This window comes from Idiotropiscis lumnitzeri, chromosome 5 (assembly GCF_059441095.1).
Source record: "Idiotropiscis lumnitzeri isolate Australia: NSW breed Sydney's pygmy pipehorse chromosome 5, RoL_Ilum_1.0, whole genome shotgun sequence".
Taxonomy (NCBI): Eukaryota; Metazoa; Chordata; class Actinopteri; order Syngnathiformes; family Syngnathidae; genus Idiotropiscis; species Idiotropiscis lumnitzeri.
Genome location: NC_142395.1, coordinates 24167016 through 24191284, shown reverse-complemented (window position 1 = coordinate 24191284; position 24269 = coordinate 24167016). Strand labels below are relative to the sequence as shown.

The window sequence follows — 24269 nt, the reverse complement described above, 5'->3', positions numbered from 1 at the left end:
TACCCTTGACCGAGCCACGGGTCCCAGAAGAGGAGTTACTTATAGCCACTGAAAAATAAACCACAAATTTACCACATGTATCTTAAAATAAGATTATAAATGGTTAGCCTTTTTGTATCGTAATTCATGGTATTGAATAGTGTTTGAGTGCTTATTTATATTCAACTGCAGAAAGAGATGCGATTTCTATACCGGATTTCCCCCCAATGCAAATAAATAACATACTTGCTTGATACTACAATAAAATCTTTATTTTAATAAATCGAATTTATAATAAATATGTTGTCTTGCATTACTGTTTCCTCATTTAAGGAACTTTCATTCTCCCTTCCAGAGAGGGCACTTAACTAAAGCACAATATCTGCAAGTTGTATTATAGGCGGTTGGAGCTGTTTTGTAAAGTTTTGTATTTTAATTTGTTTTTGGTTTTCCTTAACATCACGATGTGCGCTTACATTCAAGTTCAAGAACTTGTTTTTTTCCGTGCAAAACTTCGGCACGTGTGTGGCCTCTCACTTGCATTCCGCTGCACATGCCAATGAGAGTGAAATCCAGTGCCAGTGACCCTTTACAAGAACGAATCAGTGAAGGGCAACGGTACTTGCCAAGTCTTTATTACCAAAGAAATATTTGGTGGCGTGTGTATGGAAGCGAAAACACTGTGGGTGAAACAATCATCCCGGAATCCCCTGTGACTCTTCCTTTGAATTATTCTTGTCGCTCCCCTCCAGTTTATGGTGCTGCGCTAGCTAACGGAGGATAATGTATTAAGACCCCAAACCCTCACCCGAACCCAAACCCTGTTTTTTACAGCCCTCCTAACCTAACCCCTAACCCAAGCCCAAACCAATGAAGCCTAACCCGAACCCTTACCCAAAAACCAAACCTAACAGAGACTAATAGAAATCAATGTTTACATGCTGCACCTCGGATTTGTATCAGATTCAACAGCATCGATTTCACTTGTCAACAAAGGTCAGCAAGAACTCGAGAGGCGGCAATTACTTTATTTGAAATTATCTATTGACTAGCAGATCAATGCTAATTCTCATTTTGCTCTTTGTTGTTTTTCACCCCATCCTCCATCCGTCGTTTCTCCTATTCCTTGGTCTGATGGTGTGATGATTCTTTTACTCGCCGTTGTTTTAATCTCCTAATTAGTCTGAAGGACGTCCGGCCTTCTGAGTGTTTGTGTGTTTGTGTGTGTGAGGCGAAGCTAATCCGCAGCCTGTACAATCAATCTGCAGCGATGCAGTAAAACGTATGGAGCTGTGACAGCTGTCCATCCCACCTTGGCTTGTCCCTCCATCATGACAGTGAAAAAAATGCATTATGATATGACGCGTGATTTAAAGCTGTTGCTCAGGCCATTAATACCGCCATCTATTTATCTAATGTGTTTTCTTTCATGCGTTTCCTCTCTACAGATCCAGCGAAGGTGGCGAGGATTTTATGTGCGAAAGTACATCCATAGCTTCTATTCACGCAAGAACTATCTGGAAACACTATCCAGGACAAATGAATTAGTAAGGTAAAAAAAGAAAATAATTTCAATTGAGATGCTATAACTTCTCTTCAACTCATTCACTGCCATTGACGGATATAGCCGTCAAAGAGTTTATTTTACTTATTCTACCTGGGATGGCAGCGAATGAATTTACGGGTGTCTTTAAACTTGTAGAAATTCAGGAAAGTGAACCTTAATAATATTTAACACTTGATTCACTAAGACAGTGAAGCGTGGTGGTGGCACCGTCATGCATTTGTTTTATTTTTTTCTTCAGAATAATTTTGGGCCAAAGTTAGTGTTAGCACAGAACTTTCAGATTTCTGATAGGATACAAAAATAAATGTGAAAGCCTACTAGAACAGGTGTGGGCAAACTACGGCCCCCGGGCCACATAAGGCCCGTTAAACATTTTAATCCGGCCCGCCGAACTTGAAAATAAATTAAATTGTTAATGTTTTATTTTCTAAATACTCTGATTTTTCAAAGACGTATATATTGTTGTAATGCTTTTGTTCACTTTTCATTTAAAATTAAATTTATTATTTTTCTCCACTGAGGTGAGGTTACCAAAAGACTCCATCCATCTGCTCCTGGTCCGACCCCTCTGTCAAATTTGAGAAACCGTTGTGGCCCGCCAATCAAAATGTTTGCCCACCCCTGTACTAGAACATCCATCCATCTATTATCTGAACCGGTTCTCCTCACGAGGGTCGCGAAGCGGTGGTTTATGCGGGACCAAGCGAGCGAAACTTCGATGTTCAGATCCGTCCTCCAGACTAGATATTACCTCCGAGAAAATGTAAAGGAATGACAATGACAGAGAAACAAAGAAAGCGCTCAGAAGAGGGAAGGAGAAAAATTCCTTTAAAGGCTGGAGGCTAAGCGAAGCGAGAAGTGAACGATGTGAAGAAATTAAAAATTAGCCTCTGATGTGAACCCCAGCTGCTGCATTAATATAACAACCCCGCGCTTCGGGGCTTACTGCGAGAGCTATGCCATCTTTTACTTTTGACAAAAAAAAAAAACACACAGTTATTAACAAGTCATATTTTAACTTTGCTAATATATTTTATCGCAAAATATCTTTAGGCTTTTGCTAAAATTAAATGTAAATTTGTTAACATGTCTTGGATCACTGATCTCAACCCCCCCGCCCCCTTCCGCCCTTACTTCCCAACAGCATTTGCACCTTTTCACGCATAACCTAATCGAATATTCTTATACTTCTTCTAAGTCTTTGTTCTTGATACCAAATGCAACACAGTGATGAAGTATTACACAAATTGATTAATCCCTGAAAACCCCTCATTTGAGTTTCCTATTTGCATATCTCAACTTTTAATGCTGTTAACCAATATAACCAATACAAAAAAAAAAGAGTTAGTGTTACGTTGCATTGAAATAATCTTGATAAATATTTTATACTATAATAATAGTTGATCTAATTTAGTCAACTGTGACGTCCACATGCACCTACAAAGCCCCGTTTGGGTGTTTAGGTCATTTTCTCAACAGTTAATTAATTACATGTTTATTTAGTGCCACGAGGTCAGCGTCAATTATTGCTGTCTGGGCGTTTATTTGAAACATCCTGTGAGCTGCTGAGCTCTTCGCTGCCTGATCACTCATCCCGCAAACGTCTGCTTTTTAATCCAGCAGCCTGCTCCCTTCCTCTGTACGATTGTATGTCTGTCCGGCACTCCGAATGAATTATTCAAAGTTGGACTAATGGTCCCCGTTTCACGCGGGCCGATCGGCTGTGCATGGTGATCAAATTGGGGAATTGCATCGACTGCCTTTTCTGCTGCACTTACTTCAGTTTTCATCTGAACTGTTTTTCAAAGGGTCATTAAAAAAATAGTTTTTATTATTTAAAACAGTCAGCCAACATTTGCATTAAATATGATTATTTGTCATTCAGTCTGTCAAGCACATGCCAAAGCGACAGGTGTCACGGTAACGACAGCCAAACCATTTCAGCCAATAAAAGCTAAAGAAAGTCATTTTCATCAATAATCATTTTTTATGTTATAAGTAGGCTTTTTCCTGACTTTTTGTTTTTGTGCTAATGCTGACTGTTCCCTCAAACTGTTCATAATTCCTTCCACTTTGTCTAATGCTTCATTCAAAAATACCGAAAAATTGATGCTGCCTCCTCCAAGTTTCACTTTTGCTATGTTATTCTTTCGGTGATGAGAAGTGTTTTTTTTCACCGGACATACCTTTTGGAATTATGTCCTAAAAAAAATAATCTTTGGTTTATCATTGGACTAGAACAAAATCTTCCAAACAGACGTGGAGAAAATGTGTTATGGTTTGATGTGTGCTGACTTCTATTTAGAATTTCTTGGTTTACATTATTTCAAGTTTTTATTTTTAGCATCGCATGTATTTTAAAATTGTACATATTTGTATGTGGGATTTTTTTTATTTTTGTATTTATTTTTTTACACAACAAAATCATGGCATTTGAATAGGGGAATGTAGACTTACTTTAATTTTCTCTTTAATCTTACTACACCACTAACTTGTAATATCTCTTGACCAGCATCTCCTCTTTCTCCTTTTTCTAATTTTGCTTTGTTTGTATCTTGCTCTTGCCCCCCATCCGCCATTGCCATCAGCTCGCCGTGCTTCCGCATGCATCCTCATTCATCCTCGCTCTCCTCCTGCATAGCCTAATGAAGTCAAGACCCCAGCGCAGTCCCCACTCTGCCACAGTTTTCCTGGGCACCCCAACAATTTATCACTTTGTCAGCGAGACACTTAAAGTTCCTGGGCTTTAATAAGGGCACGCGGTGGGACAATGGGGGCAATTAGGAAAGCAGAGCAAGGCTGTTTTGCATATTTACTAAATGTGCTGGAGTCATCGCCGTTGCCACCAACACGGGCTGTTGGCTGCATGAATTATTCCTCTATCTGCCATAAACAGCTGGGTAATTATTACTGCCATCATCTGATAAATATTCTCCCTATGATGCCGCAACAACACAGGAACATTTGAAACTTATTTGACTTTAACTCGAAGAAAAGCGCAGACAGCGCGGCCGGGGTTATTTATTCTCCTCTTCGGTGGCGTTTCACATCCTCCAGCTACTTCTTCTCCTGTCTCTCTTTTCTGCAGCCTTCTTCATCGCTCCCTTTCTCATGTCCCTCTCAAGGACATTGATGAAAGGCGAGCTGCTACACTGGAGTGGGACCTGCACTGGCAACACTCCCCCGTTTCTATGCGTCACTCTTTCTTTTGCCGCTTCTTTCTGATCCAGTTTGGGTGGAGACAAGTTCACTCCCTCAGTTTGATTGGATTTGTATATTGAGTGCGTGTGTGTGTGCGCGTGTGCGTGGCGGAGCGTAATCTGGCTGCTGTGCTCTCCTTGACTCTTAAGAAAATTACTTTTGAGGAGGAAACAATGGAGGGACATGAGGACGGTGTGAGAATGTTTTAACTAAAATGTTTTTAGTACTTTACAGAAGGATTTGATCAATCTGTGAGTCTCTTAAATGGAAAGTCGGTGTGAAAAGCTCAATATATTGAGCTGGTCATTGTCTCAATCGACTGGCTCAATCCCCTTTCTCCTCCTTGCCTGCTATTGAATCATTTAATTGGAGCAATTAAAGCAGCCAATCAGGTCACGTCTCCATTAAATATTTACAACTTGGCCAATTAGTTGCACTGTTGCTGGCCTTGATGACCGCAAGTGTGGCCTGCTGTCCCGCAATGTCGCAGTCTCTGATATCCCAGGAGCCCTTGACTCCTCATTCTGAATCAGGAGGTAAATTATTGAGGGAGAGGTGGGAAATTTAGCTGTAGTATATTAGCCATTAAATAAGTGAACAGACCTGGGTCACGTCGGTTTGGGTTTCGGTTATTTGAAACTGCCTGAAATAAGCTTGGTTAATTCCAAATTCACCGTCTGCGGACGAGATTAGATTTTCTCTGTTCTGTCAATCATGCTAGTATTTTTCTTCCCATGTTTTTAATTTTTTTTTTTTTATTTATGGATAACTCAAAAGTTGGTGCTGAACTGGAAACTCTAAGTCACGGGTGTCACTCATTTTTCATGGGCCTCGTGAAATTATGTGGCTGTGAAACCATATAAATGTCGCATCATCTAATTACACGAACACAACATATTAATTGGTAATTAGTTTTGAAATCAGAAGTCAAGGGAAATAGTTTGTTCTGCATTTCAGTTTAGTTACAGATTTTTTTGCAAGTATTGGAGTTGACGCACATCTTGTGGCATCCAGAAGCAATATTGAAGTAAGGCAGTGCGTCTCAATTAGTTTATGTTACCCTCCCTCCCCCAGCAAGAAGAAAACAATTTGCGCCCCCCCACCCCCCACCACCACCCACTCTCCGCCGCAACTATAAATTATAGCGTTGTCGTTGCAAAACAAAACTACACCGTAGAGTTAATAAGGAGAGCGCCACTGCCAACTACTGGAGTGGATGTGCTATTACACTTTATTGTAGCACGGTGGGAAAAAAGCATGTTCCCCAGGGTCACACGCGCCCCCCCTCAGCATTGCACCGTGCCCCCCCACCCCCAGGGGGGGCCGCCCCACTATTTGAGAAGCACTGAAGTAAGGGGAGGAGCTTCATTTTGTGAGGCCATTGCCAAAAGTAGTGATTTGCCGCCATATTGTGGCACCAATAGGCAATTTTAAACTTTTTAAAAAGTTAAACTTATTTCTGCTGATAGTTTTAACAATTTCATTCTTTCTTGACGTTCACCACACTTTCATTCACTTTTATGCACACACACACACACACCAAGTGCATGTGCAGCGTGCCGAACAGGGCTAATGAGGGTTGTATGTTGTGTCGGCTGGTTGGGTCGACACAGATCGAGGTGCCTTCAGCCGTTACAAATCTGTTTGGCTTTTGTCCACTACACAGCAATTAATAACGTTGGGGCTGGGGGCAGGGAAACAAAGGTCACCCATTCAGCCCGACACCCACGCACACACACTTACACACACATGCTCATCCCCACAACAATGTTCAATGCCGAACAAAAATTCAGGAAAACCTTTTGAACACTCTGCAGCAATATTGACTCAGGTTATTGTCTACTTTGGCAGTCACCTGGCAGAAATATTGGACCATATCCATTTTTTAAAAAGCAGTTTAATGCATAAATGAACATAAAGGCCTTTATAAAGTACCTTGTTAGGTGTGCGCATTGAATTATTTTACGAAGCACTCTGTCCCAGAGTAAATCGAAACTTTATATTTCACATTAATAAGTAATATTCCAGTTAGCCAGGGCGACAAATAGAGGCCAAGCAACCTCTATATTTATGCATATACACATTATCACACATAAACATGCACAAAGTCTTAAACTACTGAGTTTAGCACCTTAACACACGCACACACACATGCTTGCGCGTGGGTAATGTTCTGCATATTTCATTTATTTTGTAATTTAATCTGATGCTGAGAAAGAAATGAAAAATGCAAAGGCGTCGGGAACCATGTTGTGATTTCTTTTTAAACGCCGCTAGCCGATGAATGTATTAACCTGCCGTTACGGACCCACTAAGAATATTCGGATTCGTCTGTAATTGAAAATAGAAGTTGGCCAGAACAGTGGAGTGGAAGCCGTGCAAATGGACGAAATGTTGATGAGCAAAAGCCAACTCGTACTGGGATTGCTCTTGAGGAAATAGATTGGCTAACCGTACGTGTTCGCCACATTACTGCGATATGAGTGTTTTAGTAATTGTTTCCAATTCCCTCTTTGAAGTTATTACCCCCTTGCAACAATAAGGCTTTGTGATTGCCGGATGAAATTGCTGTGTATGGGCTTTTAATGCATCCTATTTAAGCAGCTTGGCTTAACAGATGTCACAGACAGACCTGTCCTGGCTGTTGTGATGAAATATATTCATCATCCTCCCACTTATACCCTCATACTCGCTCACTTTTTTCCTCCGCGTTCTCTTGTTTTTCTCCCACGGTACCGCTGCTGTCCCAGCCTCTTATTATCAGACGCTTTTCCATTCATCTGAAGGACACTTCAGGGAATTACCACCAAAGGCTGCATGATAAATACACAGGCACGGCTCCACATTAATTGGACTATATGTGCTCAAATATTTATAAATATATATATGTTTTTAAAATGTAAATTTTCCTCTGCTATCATACAGTATAACACATGGATAATGAAGCTTATAATTGGACTATGTGAACACTTTAAAATATTTTGTCAAAATTATTTTGACATTTGACAATGTAAAGTCGGCGTATCTACAAAGCCTTTTTATGATTTCCTTTGGATCGATATCATATCGACTGAATCTAACTTGGTCTAATTCAAATGAATTCTTTCATATATTTATATAGAATTAATGATTTGGCCTAGGCCAGTGCTTATTCAAATAGTGGGGGGGGGGCGGTGCGATGTTGAGGAGGGTGCGTGTGACCCTGGGGAATGTGCCTTTTTTTTCGCCGTACTACAATAAGGTGTAAGTGCACCTCCACTCCAGTAGTTGGCAGTGGCGCTATTCTTGCTCATTGTGCGCAGCGAGTATTAACTCGACAGTGTAGGTTTGTTTTGCAACGAAAATGCTATTATTTATAGTTGCGGCGGAGATTGGGTGGTCGGAGGGGCGCGAATTGTTTTCTCCTTGCTAGGGGCTGGGGGGCGTAACAGAAAATACATGAGAAGAAAATAATTGTGAAGCTCTGACCTAGGCCAAGATCTTCTATGATGCATAATATAGACATGACATTTCTAAAAGAACATTATTACGCAATATAAAATATGCTGAGTTGATATGACTAAGTCGAATCAGTGGCATCCTTTTGTTTTTAGGAAAGAGATGGATGAACTTGAAAAGCTCCAGAACCGAGAGAGAATCTGTCTGAAGAAGATGAAGGAGCAGAAAGCCAAACTCTACCAAGCTTACAGATGGCATCACCTACTCAGCACAAAGCAGGTTCGTCCAAGACAAACTGTCAATGTGTTCATGTGACCATGATTCGAGGTGACCAAAAGGAGGTTCCATGGTCTTTCTTATAAACACGTTTCATGTACGGTACTCAATATTCTTGCCCCGCGTACTACTTGTTCAAGTAAGTTGCGCCTCATTTCGTTTTTGGCTCGAGCCAAATCTCGCGATTTTATTTTTTTTGTGAAGTCTCATCTGAGTCCACGTTTTTAGAATCCACGTTTTGCTCAAAGGTTTCGGCAAAACCTAACGTAACATTAGTAAGGCTAAACAGCACAGAGAATGAAAGGATGAATATGCATGGAGATGGTCACAGCTTGATGCAGAAATATTAGTTCGATTCCGTTGGCGGCGACCGAGTTCACCGGCAACATATTAGGTAAGGGATGGGAAGAGAAACGATCTCAGGAGTTAACCACTCGTCGACTTTGTAATCAAATTCAATACCGCTATGTATTTTGTTTTGTCTTTAGCGTTTATTAATTCATTATCTATTTAGTTCCGAGAAAGTTTTGGTGCTCCCGTAATCCTCTGTTGGCCTATTCTCTCTCTCTGGATACTGTATATACTGTTGGCTGTTTTTCTACATATGGTGAGGGACTCTTTCCCTTCATAGCTCTGACCTTGTCAGCGGTGAATAGATGGCTCTCCCACACAGTTCATCCTTCTGCACTTCTCGGACCCCGGCCCACACACACACACAGGCAGGCAGGCATACTCACAGCTTACCAAAAGGCCCCAAGTCCCTCTGACAGAGACAGAGATGCTGTGTTCTTGGGGCCAACATCATTGCTCTTCCCATAGCTTGCTCGTTGCTACTGTGGGATTGCGTGTGTCTGTGCGTGTGTGTTTGTATTTGTGGCAAGTGACATGTTTGTGGGGGTTTCGGGGTTTGTTTTTGTTTGTCTCTGAGTGGCCCAGTCACTATCAGGTCATGTTAGGGGCGACTACAGTATATGGTTGTTTGGTATTTTTTTGGTGTGTGCTGCTTAATGTGTATGGAGTTTTACTGTTTTCAGATATTGTCCAAAATCCATTTGTAGGATTTATTGACATTTTGTGAAGTGTCAGTTTACTTGGTAAAAATTTTTAATTTTGCTAACGTAAGGGACGTGCATTCACTGATCTGATATTTCCCAACTCTTTAATAACTGAAGTTAATAGAGTTTATTTTAGAGATACAAACTAAATCCCCGTAAATATTAAACAAAATATTATTTTGAGGAGCGCTGAGACGCCATAGTCCTCATTTCCCCACTTAAGCCCTTTTCTCATTTTAAGAGTGTCCTAAATAGCAAGTGGCGTTATTAGCATATAAAGTAGAGTCCTACAACTCAAAGCTTTGGTCTGGTAATTAACATGCATGCAAAAGGATCCCTGTGATGTGAATAATTTTTGCTCAGACCATCTGTAACAAATCAATTTCTGATCTTGTGTATTTATGTGTGTAGTTAGGCTTGTGTATAATGCCATTTTTGGACATTGACGTTTCTCAGTGTGCCACCTTATGCATTTACGTGAAATTGGGAAGACTGGATAAGAAGCATTGTCATTCGCTCTTACAAAGTGCTGTGAACATGATTTCTATCTCTTCTTTAACAAAGTTTCCCGTCTCTTCCCCTCACTCTGTCTTTAGCGCCCAGGGGTCTTCAACTCTCCATTCAGGCTGGCCCCCCATGAGATGGAGTTACTACTGAGGCAGGTCAAGTACCAGGCCCCCACCAAGCTAGTCCCAAGGGAATGTGCTCATCTCACACCTGCAGCTCCAACAGTCCCCGGTTTTCATGGGTCGGTTGAATCCCCGAGGAGCAAAAGAAGAGCCTGCTGTTCCCCCAAGCTCATACTTCCCCGCATAGCTAACACAAAACACCAGGTAAGATGGTCACAGCTCTCACGGGTTAGTTATGAATTTGAATTAGGGCTGCAACTAACTTACTAATTCTATTAATAATCGATAAATTTTTCAATAATTGTCCAATTAATCGATAAATTGGTTTAAAAGATGTTTACTTCAAGTTGACAGTGCTGAAAATGCACAAACATAAATTAATTGTGATTCAGCTACCCGTTTAGTCCGAAACATGTCTGAAATTTTGCGAAAATTGTAAAAGCAAATGTTCGATTTTGAGTCGATGCAAAGATAATCTGTCTGAATTTGGACAATTTCAAATTAAAACGGTATCTAAACGATTCATCAATTATCAAATATTTGATTAATTTGATAATCGATACGACTAATTATTGCGCCACTAATTTGACTAAATTATTGTCTATTATTCAACTATAGTCCTGTAGGTGGCAGTCTTGCAACGAACCTGACAATGATGAATTGAAAATTCCCCATTTTGTTTTTTCTTAACCCATGCCACACCAGTCCACAAAACATTGTAGTTTTTGCATGGTTATGAATATACAATAGAAAATGAAGCAGAAATAAAAATAATCTCTGCCGATAAGAGAGCCATAGTTTTATAGTGTCGTTCTCCTTTTTTGAGTCTTGCACATTGGCGAATTGTTCCTATTAAAAGGTAGAGATCCTTGAAAACTAATTTCAAAGAAAATTGTCAACATTGAAACATGGCTCACATCTTTTAGATTTGTTGTAGTAATAGTACTACGGTTAGTAAGAGTAAGTTTGTCGCTGTTAATATTAAAACCTAACCGCAAATTTGTGTAAAAATGACAATCATGAATATTAACACAAGATTGCAAAATTATCTGAACTTTTAAGATTAACATCGGCCATAATACAAAGCTGAGTAGCATGTAAAGAATGACAACAACAACATTAAACAGAATGCAAATATAATCGATGATAAATTGCTTCATTCTGTCTAATTAGTGCTGGCGCTGTTTCTTTCTTTCTTTTGCTATCACCCCTAACTAGCGTGATAACTATCTGGTCGTGATGGATAAGGTTGAGGTGCAGGCTGTGGAAGTGGTCAGGCCATGCCACTGATTCCATGCCGATAGGAGCAAGGACAGGTTGCCCCACACCTGTCTCCCCCCCACCCTCACCCCACCCCCAAACTGTCTTTTTAAAAGCCACCAAGGTCACATCCGCAAAGCAACCGCATGAACCAGCTACTTGATATGTGCAGTACTGTCTAATTGAACATTTGCTCAAATTAGAAGAAGAAAAATTACTGGAAAATTTGGGATTTTTGGAGCCTGTTCAAAGGTTATGTGACATCCGAATGACATTTTATGTCATACATATTTCTTGTCAAGTAATCTGTAATCCGTACAAAATGTATCAAGTATCAGAGAAATCTTACATATTACATACAACATTTGGAGCCCCACAGCTACAGGTTATCTTTTTAACTCATTGAGTAAGTTCATTAAAAAAATGTTTAAACAAAAATAATAAGAAAATAAGAAAAAGTTAGATGATCGGACAAACTCGCCAAAAGTTTGCCCTAATGATGATGTTAATGCGGCAATTGTTGACTTTCCTTGTCAAGATTATACTAAAATTTGCTGTTGAGAATCAACATTTCTGAATTATTATTCATGTGTGTGACAGTTTTCCAGCAATCGAGATTAAATGATGACGGGAGTTAACGCTCGGCGTTTATACATGTCATGTCTTTTGTTCATCTTTCTCCCAGATTGACACTACTTACATCCTCAGACTGGCTTAGATTTATTCTGTTGTTTTTTTTTCCCCTCCTCTCTGCCTCTCTCGTGGTCTCTGTGTCACACGAGGAGAGATGAAGAGGATTGGCTTGTGCTTTTAGCTGTAAACCATCACCACCTGTGGGAGACAGATCTGACTAAGACAGAGAGGGGAGAAGCTGAAACAGTTCTCATCAACTGATCCTCTTTGGTTATTTCAGGTCCGGATCAGAGAGCCCGGGGAGACGTGGGAGCAAAGTGTACTTTTTCCTGAGCTCGCTGAGGGTCTCCAGAGTTCATGCGCTCACTTGCAGGAGGCTCAGGATGAATTGCGACCCTACAGTGGCACAACGTGAGTCAAGCAACTATTATTTTTTTTCTCTGGGACACAACATTAGATTGACTCCAGCCATTTTTTTTTAATGCTTTATTTGGGTCACGGGTGAGCTGGAGCCTCTCGCAGCTTGATTTTGGGCTGGGTAGACTTTAGGCTATCACAGAGCACATTTCGTTAACTACTCAAATTCAAAACGACAGACTATTTTGAGTTTTCGGTTAGGCTAACAAGTTTTGGAAATGTGAGAGGACGCAAGCATACAAAGAGAGAACACACGCAAGCATGGGGAGAACATGAAAATTCCTCAAAGTACCTGAGTTGAGATTTGAAAACTTGGCATTAGATAGACTGCACAATAAGAGTATGGCCAGGATGGCCGAGTGGTCTAAGGCGCCGCGTTCATGACGCAGTCTCCCCAGGAGGCCTGGGTTCGAATCTCGAATTTTTTTTTTTATTCAAATTTCCCCATTGTGGGACTAATAAAGGACATCTTTAGTGTCAAAATGACCCTTAATCCTTATATGCACCATTTAAAATAATGAAAAAAATAATAGTAAAATAAAATAAAAAATTATTTAAAAAATGCCACAAGCATAAACAACAGTTGCTATATTTTATTTGGTAAGCTTTGTAAAGAATGCAGAATTAGTCTAGAATGTCTGTAATCATGAAAAATGTTTCCATGCATTGTATATACACTCCAAAAATATTTTGACAAAATTCCTATAATATCAATCTAATTAATTTTGATCCTACAGCCAATTAAAAATGGCTGTTAAGAAGAGTCTTGAAATACTTGGATTATGCTTGTGATATAGCTCAGTTTGACTGTCGCACGCATTCACGGCCAAAATATTAGAAACATGCCTCACAGTATGTTATACTCAAGTACAAAAGATTCCCGTTTGTATCATTCAAGTGTACATTATTTATAATACAAACAAAAAAGTATTTTAGTTCTTATTGGTGTATGTGATGCAATGGGTGCTTCGTACGTGTGCGTTTCTTTACATTTTACCCATTCAATGCCATTGACGGATATCGACGCCAAAAAGTATTTTATTTTACCTGGGCTGGCATTGAATGAGTTAACGCAAGCACATTCATTCAACGTTAAGTCACAATTGAATACATCCTTATGAAACAGAATGGGTGTATGCCTGCTGATTATTTTATTTCTTATTAACAGTGTTGGAGGCTTTTCCGTGTAATTAAGATCAGCATGTGTGCGCATGGATGTAACGAGTGTAGCCGCGGTGTATTTGTGACTTTGTTAAACACTTGATTATAACCTCATTACTACTCACCGACTAATCTACTCAGCTGCGTGTGAAGTGCTCGTATTAACCCTCAGTTTGATCTTGTGCACGCTGTAATTTCCCTGGCGCAGAACAAAAGACCACCCAGTTTTCTCACCACTGTACTCTTCTTTAATATTTCGCACCGCTTCTGTCAAACAATTGAAGCTGCACCGATGCAAAAGTCTAACGTGGATATTCAGTGACTTGTAGCCATTCCAGGTGTAATAACAGCTGGTGATACAAATAAAATATTGGTCTATTATTAAGAGGGAAGCTCATAAATTACTTTTTGACAGTGTCAATCAAAAAAAATACGTTATGTATTTAATGTATACACTATATTGATTCATCTCGTCTATTTATTTATTTTTTTTGCTCTGTCTCTCTGTTGGTCAATCAGCGGACCAGAAAGTATGCACCGCCATTTTGACCACAGCAGCACTGGCATTCCTCCTCCGGGCAATGTCAAGACCTTTGCATAGTGCTCAACTGCTCGTACACTGACACCAACAGAAGGTAGGTTGGCGTTTCTAAAATATTAATAAAATATACAAAGGTTGATTTACTGTATTTCAAGAATCTTGGAAGTCATTATTGGAGATGAGATAGCAAGCCCACTGCCCTTAGATGCAGAGCGCAGAGAAAATGTAGCTTATAAATGCAACAAATGTCACGTGCAGCTGGATAGAGGCCATTTGTGGTTCACATCAAAATCCATCCAGGTCAAATAGATATAAACAATAGATTGGGGTTGAGTCAGGGGTTGCCTGGGCTCCGGTCTCAAGTGTAACACAATATTCTTCCTTCGAATAAAAGAGAGGAAAACAGAGACTTGGTGCAGTCAAGCCCTTTCAATTTGACTTGCACAAATTTGTCAAAAGTGACAGCAATTTAATAAATCGCCGCTCTCTATCACACGCATATGTACACCCACCCACATGCGCCAACACAATTCCCAGTTATGCCCTCCATTGCCCCCTCTCCATGTATACGTAAATGAGGTGTATGCATGGCTGTGTGTGTGTGTGTGTGCATGTCGGAGAATAAGAGTGTGTGCGCGTGGGCCCTGCGGTCGGGTCCGGGCATTAGGTAATTGACTGTGTCTTTGCTCAAGGCCTTTCATGGATCACCGTCCTTTATTAGCTCACTTCCCAGCATGCACACGCATACATATATGTGTATGCACACACACAAACTTCCCAGCAGTTCCGCCCCAACCTCTTACCCCCCACTACCAGCAGCACCCAGACCCAATTGCCCGGAAACAAGGAGTGAAACAAGCGAGGAGAAAGAAAGCGGGAGAGAGAGAGAAGAGCATGAGAAGGAGAGAGCGACGACACAGGAATGAACTAACACGGCCCCAGGAAGTGGCGATAAATAAAAATGGGGATTGAGTGGCTGGGTGAATGGGGTCTCCTGCAGCTGACAACTGGGGCTGGGCGAGGTTGGTCTGTTTTGATCGCTTTCTAAAATAGAGGAGGGGAAAATGGAAATACACCAAGACAATAAACCCGTGTCGCCTCTGAAAGGGTTGAACCAACTTTAGAGTTTGTCTCCATTTTTCATTCAGACATAATTTGAAACAACAAAATCAAATTGACAATGACTCGAACCTTTCTGCGAAAGCATCCTAACAGTTTTTTGGGGTTTTTTTTTTAAGCAAAGAAATAAAATGTGATGCAATGGCCAAGTCAATCACCTGACTTGAATCCGTTTGAGCGAGCATGCATTTCACTGACAAATCTAAAGGGAACTGAAGCCCGTTGCGGCAGAGCATCACTAGGGATGAAATTCACCATCTGCTAATATGTTTGTCTTCCAATCAGAGCACGTCTTGTTTCATTTCATTTCATTGTCGTGGTGTTTAGTGCTGAAATGATGAAAATTACAAACAAAAAAAAGATTCATTATTTCATGAACTCATTTACTGCCATTGACGGCTAAAGACGTCAACATTTTTTTACTAGTAGTGAATGAGTTCAGTGTTGTTTCCCAAGTCTTGTCATTCTTTGTATAGAACACTAGTGGCCACTTGTCATTATTATTTTGCTTGTGTTCCTCTCTACCTCTATTTGCGCTCTTCTGTGCCCGTGTGGTAATTAGTGCGTAAGTCCTATCGTTGGAAGCACCTCCAGCTACAGCAGCAGCCAGCAGAGCTTTGTCACAGCTCAGAGGGCCGATGGAGTGGACAGCTCAGCCTTGATACTCATCATCTTCATACTGCGCCGGGGCCATGCCTCCCCCGCAGCCACATTATCTGGCTATGCTATCCAGCCACGCTCCTAATTATTTTCAAATCCCAGCCGAAGCCCTATCACCCACCCTGCCACGTTAGCCTGCTCTGCTTGTAATCATCACCTTAAGCCTTGCTTTGTAGCCTGAAGTCTCATCATTAGCATATCCCAATTTTTGCTAGCTGCGTACTTTGCCTCTCTGGCTTGACCATCACAGCTCTGGAAATAGCCCATGACTCCTGGACCTTTGTTTACAATACCCATCTGTGTCACAGCAAGAAAGGCTGTCAGTGTTAATGTGGCGTGCCCTGTCACGACTTACAGCCATCCACACATAATCACACTGATGACAGTCCCCACCTCTCCAGGAATTCAATGGCCCCCCTCGTCTCAGACCAACGCGGTGCTCGCCCTTCCTCCGTCGTCCATGTGACCTTGCCCTCGTTACACAGGTCCCTCTTCAACGATCAGCTTCTTGGTGGTCCAAACTTATCTATTTTATGTCTAGATGTCTGTGCAAATTGTGAGGACAAAATTCCGACCTCAGCCTCTGCCCTTTAGGAACGTCAAATCGAAGCGAGGTTTTCCCAAGGACTATTGGTCGCTCATCTCGACTGTAGTTGACTGCAGTGTCGTCAAACCGAAGTGGGTTCATGGTTTGACTTCCCCTCCGTTCTCGCAGTTTGTGGTATTGCCCCCTCCTCCTCCGTCTTGTAATGGTATGCCTCTGTAGCAGGCAGGAGGCGCGGCTTACGTGATGCCAGAATAAGGAAATACGCACACTGCTGTCTCACGTCTCTTCATACAAAAACAGTTGGCAGTGGCGCTTTTGAGTCCTGCTGCTTTTTTTTTTTTATTCATTTGTGAGGACCATTGCTACATTTTTGGCCTCTAAGCTGAGTTAAGATCGTTAAAATGAGCAACGGAAACAAAAACGGCACCTCTGCTAATAACATGAAATGCAAGTTGTTTTGTTCGTGGTTTCAACTCGTTGCATGAGTAATGAGTCATTTCAAATGCAGTTATGGGAAAGCCTTCTCTGTCCAGGCTAATTTTGTGGCTGCGTTATTAGCCATGTCACCAGCGGTACTGCCTGTAACCATAAAAGATAGCTAATTAGGAGGCCACGTGCAAATCAAATACACTAGACTGAGTGGTCACGTCTGTGTTTGCTTGCGCTCCCAGCATATCTTTCCCCTCGTATTAGACGGGCACCCATCACAACTTTGAAAAGCTAGCGTCTGACCAGAACCGTGGCTCCAATGCGCATCAGAATACATGCACAACCACGCAGTGGTAGGCCGTCAAGGCCTTCTCTGCTGGCCTAACATAATCGAGAAATCATGATCACATTCTTCACATTGTCATATTATATCCTAGTGTTGTATTTTTATTGAGAGTTTTTTTTTATCCAATCAGAATTCAGCTAGCTCGTGTTGCCAGGCAGATTTCACAATACCAGTTGCACGCACTATTCGTCCGAGGCCTTTAGATAAAATTGTGCGGGCATCTGTTCTGTCAAAGTCAATGAGCTTTCAGAGTTGATAGACAGTTGCAATAGCCAATCAGATCGCAAGTGGATTTACAAAGTCAGAACTGTATTATTGCAACAGTTTATTCTTGGGGTTGTCGTTGGCATTAGGAAGAATGGACCTTACTAAGAGGTGGAACACCACTTTGCTCCCAGCTTGCTGCCAGAATTATTATCACCACTAAATGTATGCAGCGATGCAGGTTCGTTTAATGAGAGCAATATTCATCTGCAATTAATACCAGAAAATGATATACAATATTGGTCGGACAAGACGGGGCAGCTAACGCTTAAAGTTCCAAGTGTTACTGAAATTCTGTCATCGCATGCGTCCATCGATCATTCGTCATGCTGCATAAGTGTATAGGTTACTGTGGCGGGAAAGAAAGAACGTTAATTCTCCATAACAATTTTACAGCGTGCGTAAAACTCTGCAGCCCCTTCATTTGCACAGTCGTAAAACATTCCCCCGTGCCATTCTCCTTCCCACTCAAGAGTGTGTGTTTTTCAATTAGCCCACACTTCGCCCCCATTATGGCGCCATTTTCATTTTACTCTGAGAGGCCTTCAGCGTGCACGATAACGATCACAGCCAAGCGAACACGTGCAGGATTTAAAGTATGCAATCTCGATGAAGTGATTAAGAGTGATGCTTCCTTGTCAAATGAGTGACTGGATGACATAATAGTTAAATACGGTAGTTATGTTCTAAGCTGTTGACCATGGCTAGGATAGGTTAACTCGGGTCACTTTTGTAATGCTGTCAGAAAATGACTCATTATGTTACTGTCCTTTATTATTTATATGCGATATCAAACATTTACTTTCACAGTATACTCGAGTTTTTAAATTGGAACACTATGAATTCTAGGAAGCTGGTAAACGTCCCATTTGTATTGATTTTGAAAAGACAAAACTAATTCACGAGTCAAATTGTGGCCAGCATGAAACTTTTCTTGACTGGTCATGCGGTGTTATCACAAGCGTAAAAAAAAGAAAAAAGAAAAAGAAACACACCTTTACTGTGTGACAACAACTTCAGTCTTGGGACTGGCTTTGAACGGGAGTCTGCTCACTCTCTGGCCACTCATCCTTCTGACGCTGGCTGCTTATTGGTCGACCTCGTACTGTCAAACTTTACAGGAGATTAAAAAAAAAAACAAAAAAAAACAGCAGCTTGTTTGAGTTCCCAGGCACTTCGTTTAAGTTGTGTTACACATTATGTTTCTATTGCACAACACAATATGACCCAATAAATACATTAAATCACTAATTTAACGCTGGCATTAAGATCCAAACATGAAGCCGGCGGCAGCCGAGTACTTCAAAGTCCGCGATCATGTGAAGGCCCCCACTGTGCGAAAAGCCTTTGAAAACATCACAAAAGCAAACGTCGGCCCTACACGATCTTCACAAACGGCTTCTTCACAAAAGCCACAAGTGATGCAATAAATAAAACAATAAGTCAACTAACCCCCATCTACTAAGTAGGTTTGAATATGAAAGAGAGACTTATTTACCTCTGTGACACACGATCAGGGTCCTTCATCACAGGACTCAATTAAACCAACTTAATCCTGTGAACCTCACAATTGTCACAAAAAAAAAATGTTTGTATTTGTTTTTGTCATGACCTGAGTTATATTTTGTTTAGTATTTAGTTCCATGTTTTTCCTTGTTTGGCGTGTGTCTCGTGCTCAAATCTGATTGTGTTCACCTGTGCTTGTCTGAATCAATCAGCTCCCTTTGTGTCTCGTCCAGGTGTTCCTCGTTGTCTCGTTACTTGGTTTGTATTTAGTTCCTTGTTTGCTTTCCGTTCTCGTTGGTCCATTGTCGCTGTTCTCCATGCCAGTCTCGGTTTCCCAAGTCAAGGCCTTGTCTTTTTGTTCCCTGTTATTTTCTACTTTTGCATTTTTTTGGACTTTCCCAGTGCCTTGTTTGCCGTTTTCATTTCAATTAAATTCCATTTAAGTTGCCCCCTGCCTCGCTTCCCTGCGTTTGTGTCCTCCTCAAACTCCTCCACCAGCCGACAGTTTTTATACTATTTTCACCATTTTAAATTGGCTAAAATGACCTAAAAATTGAAGACAGTCAGGACGAATCATTCGTATAGATACAAGAGGGAGGGCAAGTTTGACCATATTTGGATATGCGAGGTTTCTGCCGGACAGCGACGATATACCGCATCGTGTGGTCGAAAGTCTCTCTTCCCCTTGCTGCAACTTTTTCTCTGCCTCTCACACTTCCCCACCCTTGTATGTAGACTGCATGTACATCATATGCTTACAAATGACTCACACTCGCTGCAGGTAGGCACTGTTTGCATTTTTGTTTTTTCTTTTTCCCTCGGTCGACAACCTGTTTATGTGAAGAGCACGTTTTTTTTACATTTGCTAGTTGCTGCTTTGTCCAATATGCGCGCGCGCGTGCGTGCATGCGCCAATGTATGTGTGAGTTATTGCCAGTCAGCACGCGGTGCATGTGTGAGGTGGGGGGAGTCGCAGTGTCAGTGGGACCTGTAAAGCGAAGCAATCGCAAACACTTAAATGTGCAAATGGCATTGATGTCCTGTGTTAAGCAGCCTGTGTTGACTGATGAGCCTGTTAACCCCGCCTGAAACGGCCCCAGCGCAGGGGATTAGACGTACGCTCGCTCCTCGCAGGCTCCTCTCCCATTTTGCATTGGAATTGTGCATATTTAATCGAAGGTGTGTGCCAAGGAGCAAAGACAACCTGCCCATAACCCCCTCCTTTTTTTTTCTCATTATTGATGTGTAACGCCACCTTGAGCCTGGGGTCCTTAATTCACCAGTCCCGATCTTAATCTAAACCTCAGTCTTCGCCCCATCTTTCCCGCAGTGTGCGGTCTCATCTGAAACAAAATCCTTGTTGCAGCTTTCATTCCATGAGTCTTCTCCTCTTTGATGTGACTTGGTGTTTGTTTGTCTGGCATCAGACACGGTAGGTTCTTAAACATCAAAACAGAGGTAGAAGATGGAGCCAAAAAGGAGTGATTTTTTTTTTTTTGTTTTTGTTTCACAAATTGTTTTCTTTATATACAACTTTCAGCTCATACAGTTTTGGGGAAAAATTAAAAAAGAAAAAGGGATTTATTTGTTATTTGCCGACTCTTGCTTTAACTTTTTTTCTCTCAATGCTTGCGATTCCTTTCCATTTCCACATTTATTTTTTTTCATGAAATCACGGTTTGCTGAATTGCTTTTCCTATCAAATTTTCCACTAAAGCTCTTTAAATTGAGACAACTTTCTTGGTTTCTGCCTTTCAGTGTGCGTCAAAACATACCCCATTTGACTTCTTTGTCTGGTTCCCTTATTGATATGATTAAGTTTCTAAGACAAAGCCTCCCTCGCCATCTCATTTCTCTCCAACCTCCTTTGACCAACACTTCTATCTTCACGGCAGTCATCCTGTTGTCTTATTTTCGGCCTTATCTTTCCCTTTTTATTTCCAATATTCCTCTTTTTTCCTAATACATGCTAAGACTAAAGCAATATACTGTGTATGCACGTGTGTGTGTGCGCATGAAAATAGCTTGAAGAGGCACCCCGTGCTGTGTGTGTAATTTCTTGTTTGTACACGTTTCTGGACCTCGTTGTGCCCTGCACAGGAGGAGGAGATATGCAGAGTGGTTGAACAAGACAAGAGAGATTGGTAGAAATGAAAAGACATGAGGGGAGGGATGGGATGGGGGGGGGGGGGGCGTATATGAGAAAAAACAGGATGATAACAAAAGCAGCTCAGATTTCACAGACGCATATTTCATCAATCATGTGAATAAGTCGTAGTGATTATGCATGGTGGTGGCGGGCCGAGAGGGGTGGCGGGTGTGGTGATTACCATACACCATAAAGGCTGCTTTCTTATCTCACACACACTGATTAGTTTCTGTCTGCAGATAGCCTCTCACACTTCACTCCTTCCTGTACGCGCACATACACACTGTCACTGTCTCGGAATGGATGCGAACAATCACGCATGTGCCGGCATATTCCCTTATAATCAGTGATGCCGGCGACGTGTTATTTGGCGACAATTCCGTTGCAATTTCAAGCAACAAGTAAATGAACGGGTCAGTATATCTAATATATAATTCTGACTTAAGTTGCGATTTGACCCTTTGTTACTTTTTGACCAAGCAAAGTTGGCTAAAAATGTACTCCTGGAAAATTCTACAATTGCCACTAGGGTGCGGAAGTGAGTAATATAAGGTTCAAGTCATTGGTCAAAACACCACATTCAGCGGCGGCTGATACGTGTAGGTTAGCAAATAATATAATAAAGTAGGTAAAAACAAACCCTTTTACTAACCAACATGCCCACAACGTCGACATCACAAATGAACCAAGTCCCGTTTTCAGCACGTTGACGTCTCACGTGTACATAGAGTAGACAGAGTTCACATTTTCAAGTTGGAAATACTGTCGCTATGTTGAGTTTGTGACAGCTAAAGATGACTATATTAAGGTTGCTTGTACATTCCGTACTGCAAACCAAGTGTTAATCTCACTTAAACTAAACTCCATAAAATTTGAGGTCTCTGCACAATCCATTCAAGTTTACAGTCCTGATGTTAAGATTTATTCAGTTATTTATTTTAAGTGATGTTGACAAAGACTAGGGATTTTTTTATTTATTTTTTTTCTAAAAAACAAGTAGACTTTTATGTTCAGAGAAATCTAGAATGGCTTGGTTTTTTTCATAAGGAGTTATTAATGTTTAGTCAAATAGGCTGTGTTGATTTTACATTTTATTTTTTTAATTAAAACTTTATTGTTAATTAAACGTTAAAAATCTACAATAAAGTATTAGCAAAATCCTGTTTATGCTAAACGGGTTTGTGAGCATCTGCTGAAAGTAACTAATAAAGTAATTGAGTACTTTCAAGGCTGACAACTTTTTTGTCTTTGTGGTGGGGTTTTGCGAATCAATTACTTCATTTGAGGAGCCACTTTCTAACATTATGGGGGATTTTTATTTTTTTTTTTTGCAGGTTAATCCCAGGGAATTGAAGCACCATTCTTTTTTTGTTTCGACATACTCATGTATGGCAATGTTCTAAAATTTCAAGGACGGCAGGTTTCACCATCAAGGCGAAAACATTCTTATAGTCATTTTTAAAATGAATATCCGGAAACAGACGATGATTTATTCTGGGTTGTCCAAACGCCCCCTAAGAGTCAATCCAGCAGTGTTCGACTCATTCTGACCCCCTCCTCCAAACCATACTAAAGCATTGGTCTGGAAAGTGTTCGGCCAATAGTAGTTAGTGTTCATTGGCTCTTAATGAGTCGAAGCTAAAGTAAAAGTGTCATTGTTTTGGTACTGTAGGTCAATTTCCAGCAAAGCAGGCCTTCGCGTGAGAGTAAAAATCAATAAGAGGAGGTGAAAAATTAGCTCCATATGAAAGACCTCGCTTTGTGTCTCAATCAGGTGATTAGAAATTGCTTTTTTTTTTTCCCCCCGTGCACATGAACTATGTCTTGCTCGGATATTTAACTCATTCACAACTAGCCCAGTAAAAAAAAAAAAGGATTTTGACGTATTTATCCGTCAATGGTATTGAATGAGTTAATGTCAACTCATTTGGTAAGCAGGCTAGGCTGCTGCGTGGCATTGTCTTAGCGGTGGCTGCATGCGAGAAGCGTGCACGGGACGCATTAGGGCCTCCTGACAGGGGCCCGGGTGAAATAAGTGAAATTAATGGAGCTCCTTTCATGTCGGACAAGGCCGCGGCACCCCTTTCACGCCGCGTACAGTCGCCGAAAAGTCAATACTTTTTTATTACTCCTCGCTTGCCCTACATTCTCCGCTACAAGTGCTCTGCTCACTAATTGGTTGCAGTTTGCCGAGAAGGAGGGAGCAAAAAAAAAAAAAAGGCAGGCGAAAGGGAGGGAGACGAGTCCGTCCCGGGGAACACTGAAACAAATAAATCAATCTTATATTATTTTTTTATTTTGCAGCATCTTTTTTTTTTTTCACGGAGGAGCAACGTGCCGACGTGGTAAAGTTGAGGGAGACAAAAAGAGACGTGAGGGTAAATGGTTGGTTGGCGAACGCCTGCTCCCCCAGAGAACATGATGATATCAAGGAGCCTGTTAATGGGGACCAGTAGTTTAAGTGGTCTGGGGGTCCTCCAGGTCACCTCTGGGTTTTCTCAGCAGCAGTCATACATGCAACATTTCTGAAAGATTCTTTCATAGATTTGCAGAAACATCATTCAAATCATCTACAGCGGATATGAGTGACGAGAAATAATTCTCTGCGTTCAATCTCGCTGATGACTTCTGATCAGACTCCTCCCCCGAGGTATCAAAGGGGATCAGCACTTGGTTTAGACAAACAATAGGGCCGAGTGAGTTTTTGCTGCCCAGTGGCAGTACTCATTGAAGAACAGTTTTAACTGCACTTGCAAGAAACCTCGGGAAATCTCAGGAGTCAGAATTGAGCATTTAAGTATGAGATGCTCTTTGAAAATTAATTGTATATGGCAGCGAAGTTAAGGAAAAAAGTAGCCACCATATTATTCATGTTTTTTGTATCATGCAGTAAAATGTAAAAACTATCATCATAAAAACGTTGCTCAATGATTGAGTATTATTAACTTCCTAAAGGCATTCAGTAATGTTACAGCTGCTTTTGAGATGTTTTTTTGTATTGGATATCACAAGGGACTACTCTGGTTATGACTGTGAAGTTATTTGAAAAAATATCTTTTTCATGGATTTCCATGTCGGTTTTTTTTTTTTTT

The 24269-nt window shown here is 41.0% G+C and overlaps 1 protein-coding gene and 1 long non-coding RNA gene across 3 annotated transcripts in view; one reads left to right on the top strand and one right to left on the bottom strand.

Annotated features, from left to right (window-relative positions):
• spata17 (spermatogenesis associated 17) overlaps positions 1-24269 on the top strand; it is a 71269-nt gene that overhangs the window by 4968 nt on the left and 42032 nt on the right. For both annotated transcript variants that reach the window (XR_015843183.1, XM_088296142.1), the window contains exons 5-9: positions 1428-1531; positions 8341-8464; positions 10113-10349; positions 12319-12449; positions 14136-14251. Coding sequence is in view for 1 of the 2 variants with exons in the window: in XM_088296142.1 (XP_088152268.1) it covers positions 1428-1531; positions 8341-8464; positions 10113-10349; positions 12319-12449; positions 14136-14217 (678 nt within the window). In the remaining variant the exon portion in view is untranslated. The remainder of the gene's footprint in view (positions 1-1427; positions 1532-8340; positions 8465-10112; positions 10350-12318; positions 12450-14135; positions 14252-24269) is intronic.
• Positions 12308-19178, bottom strand: LOC148337387 (uncharacterized). The gene is made up of 3 exons (XR_015843184.1): positions 19021-19178; positions 18518-18635; positions 12308-12434 (listed from the first exon to the last, which is right to left on the bottom strand). It is a non-coding gene; the product is annotated as an uncharacterized LOC148337387 (long non-coding RNA).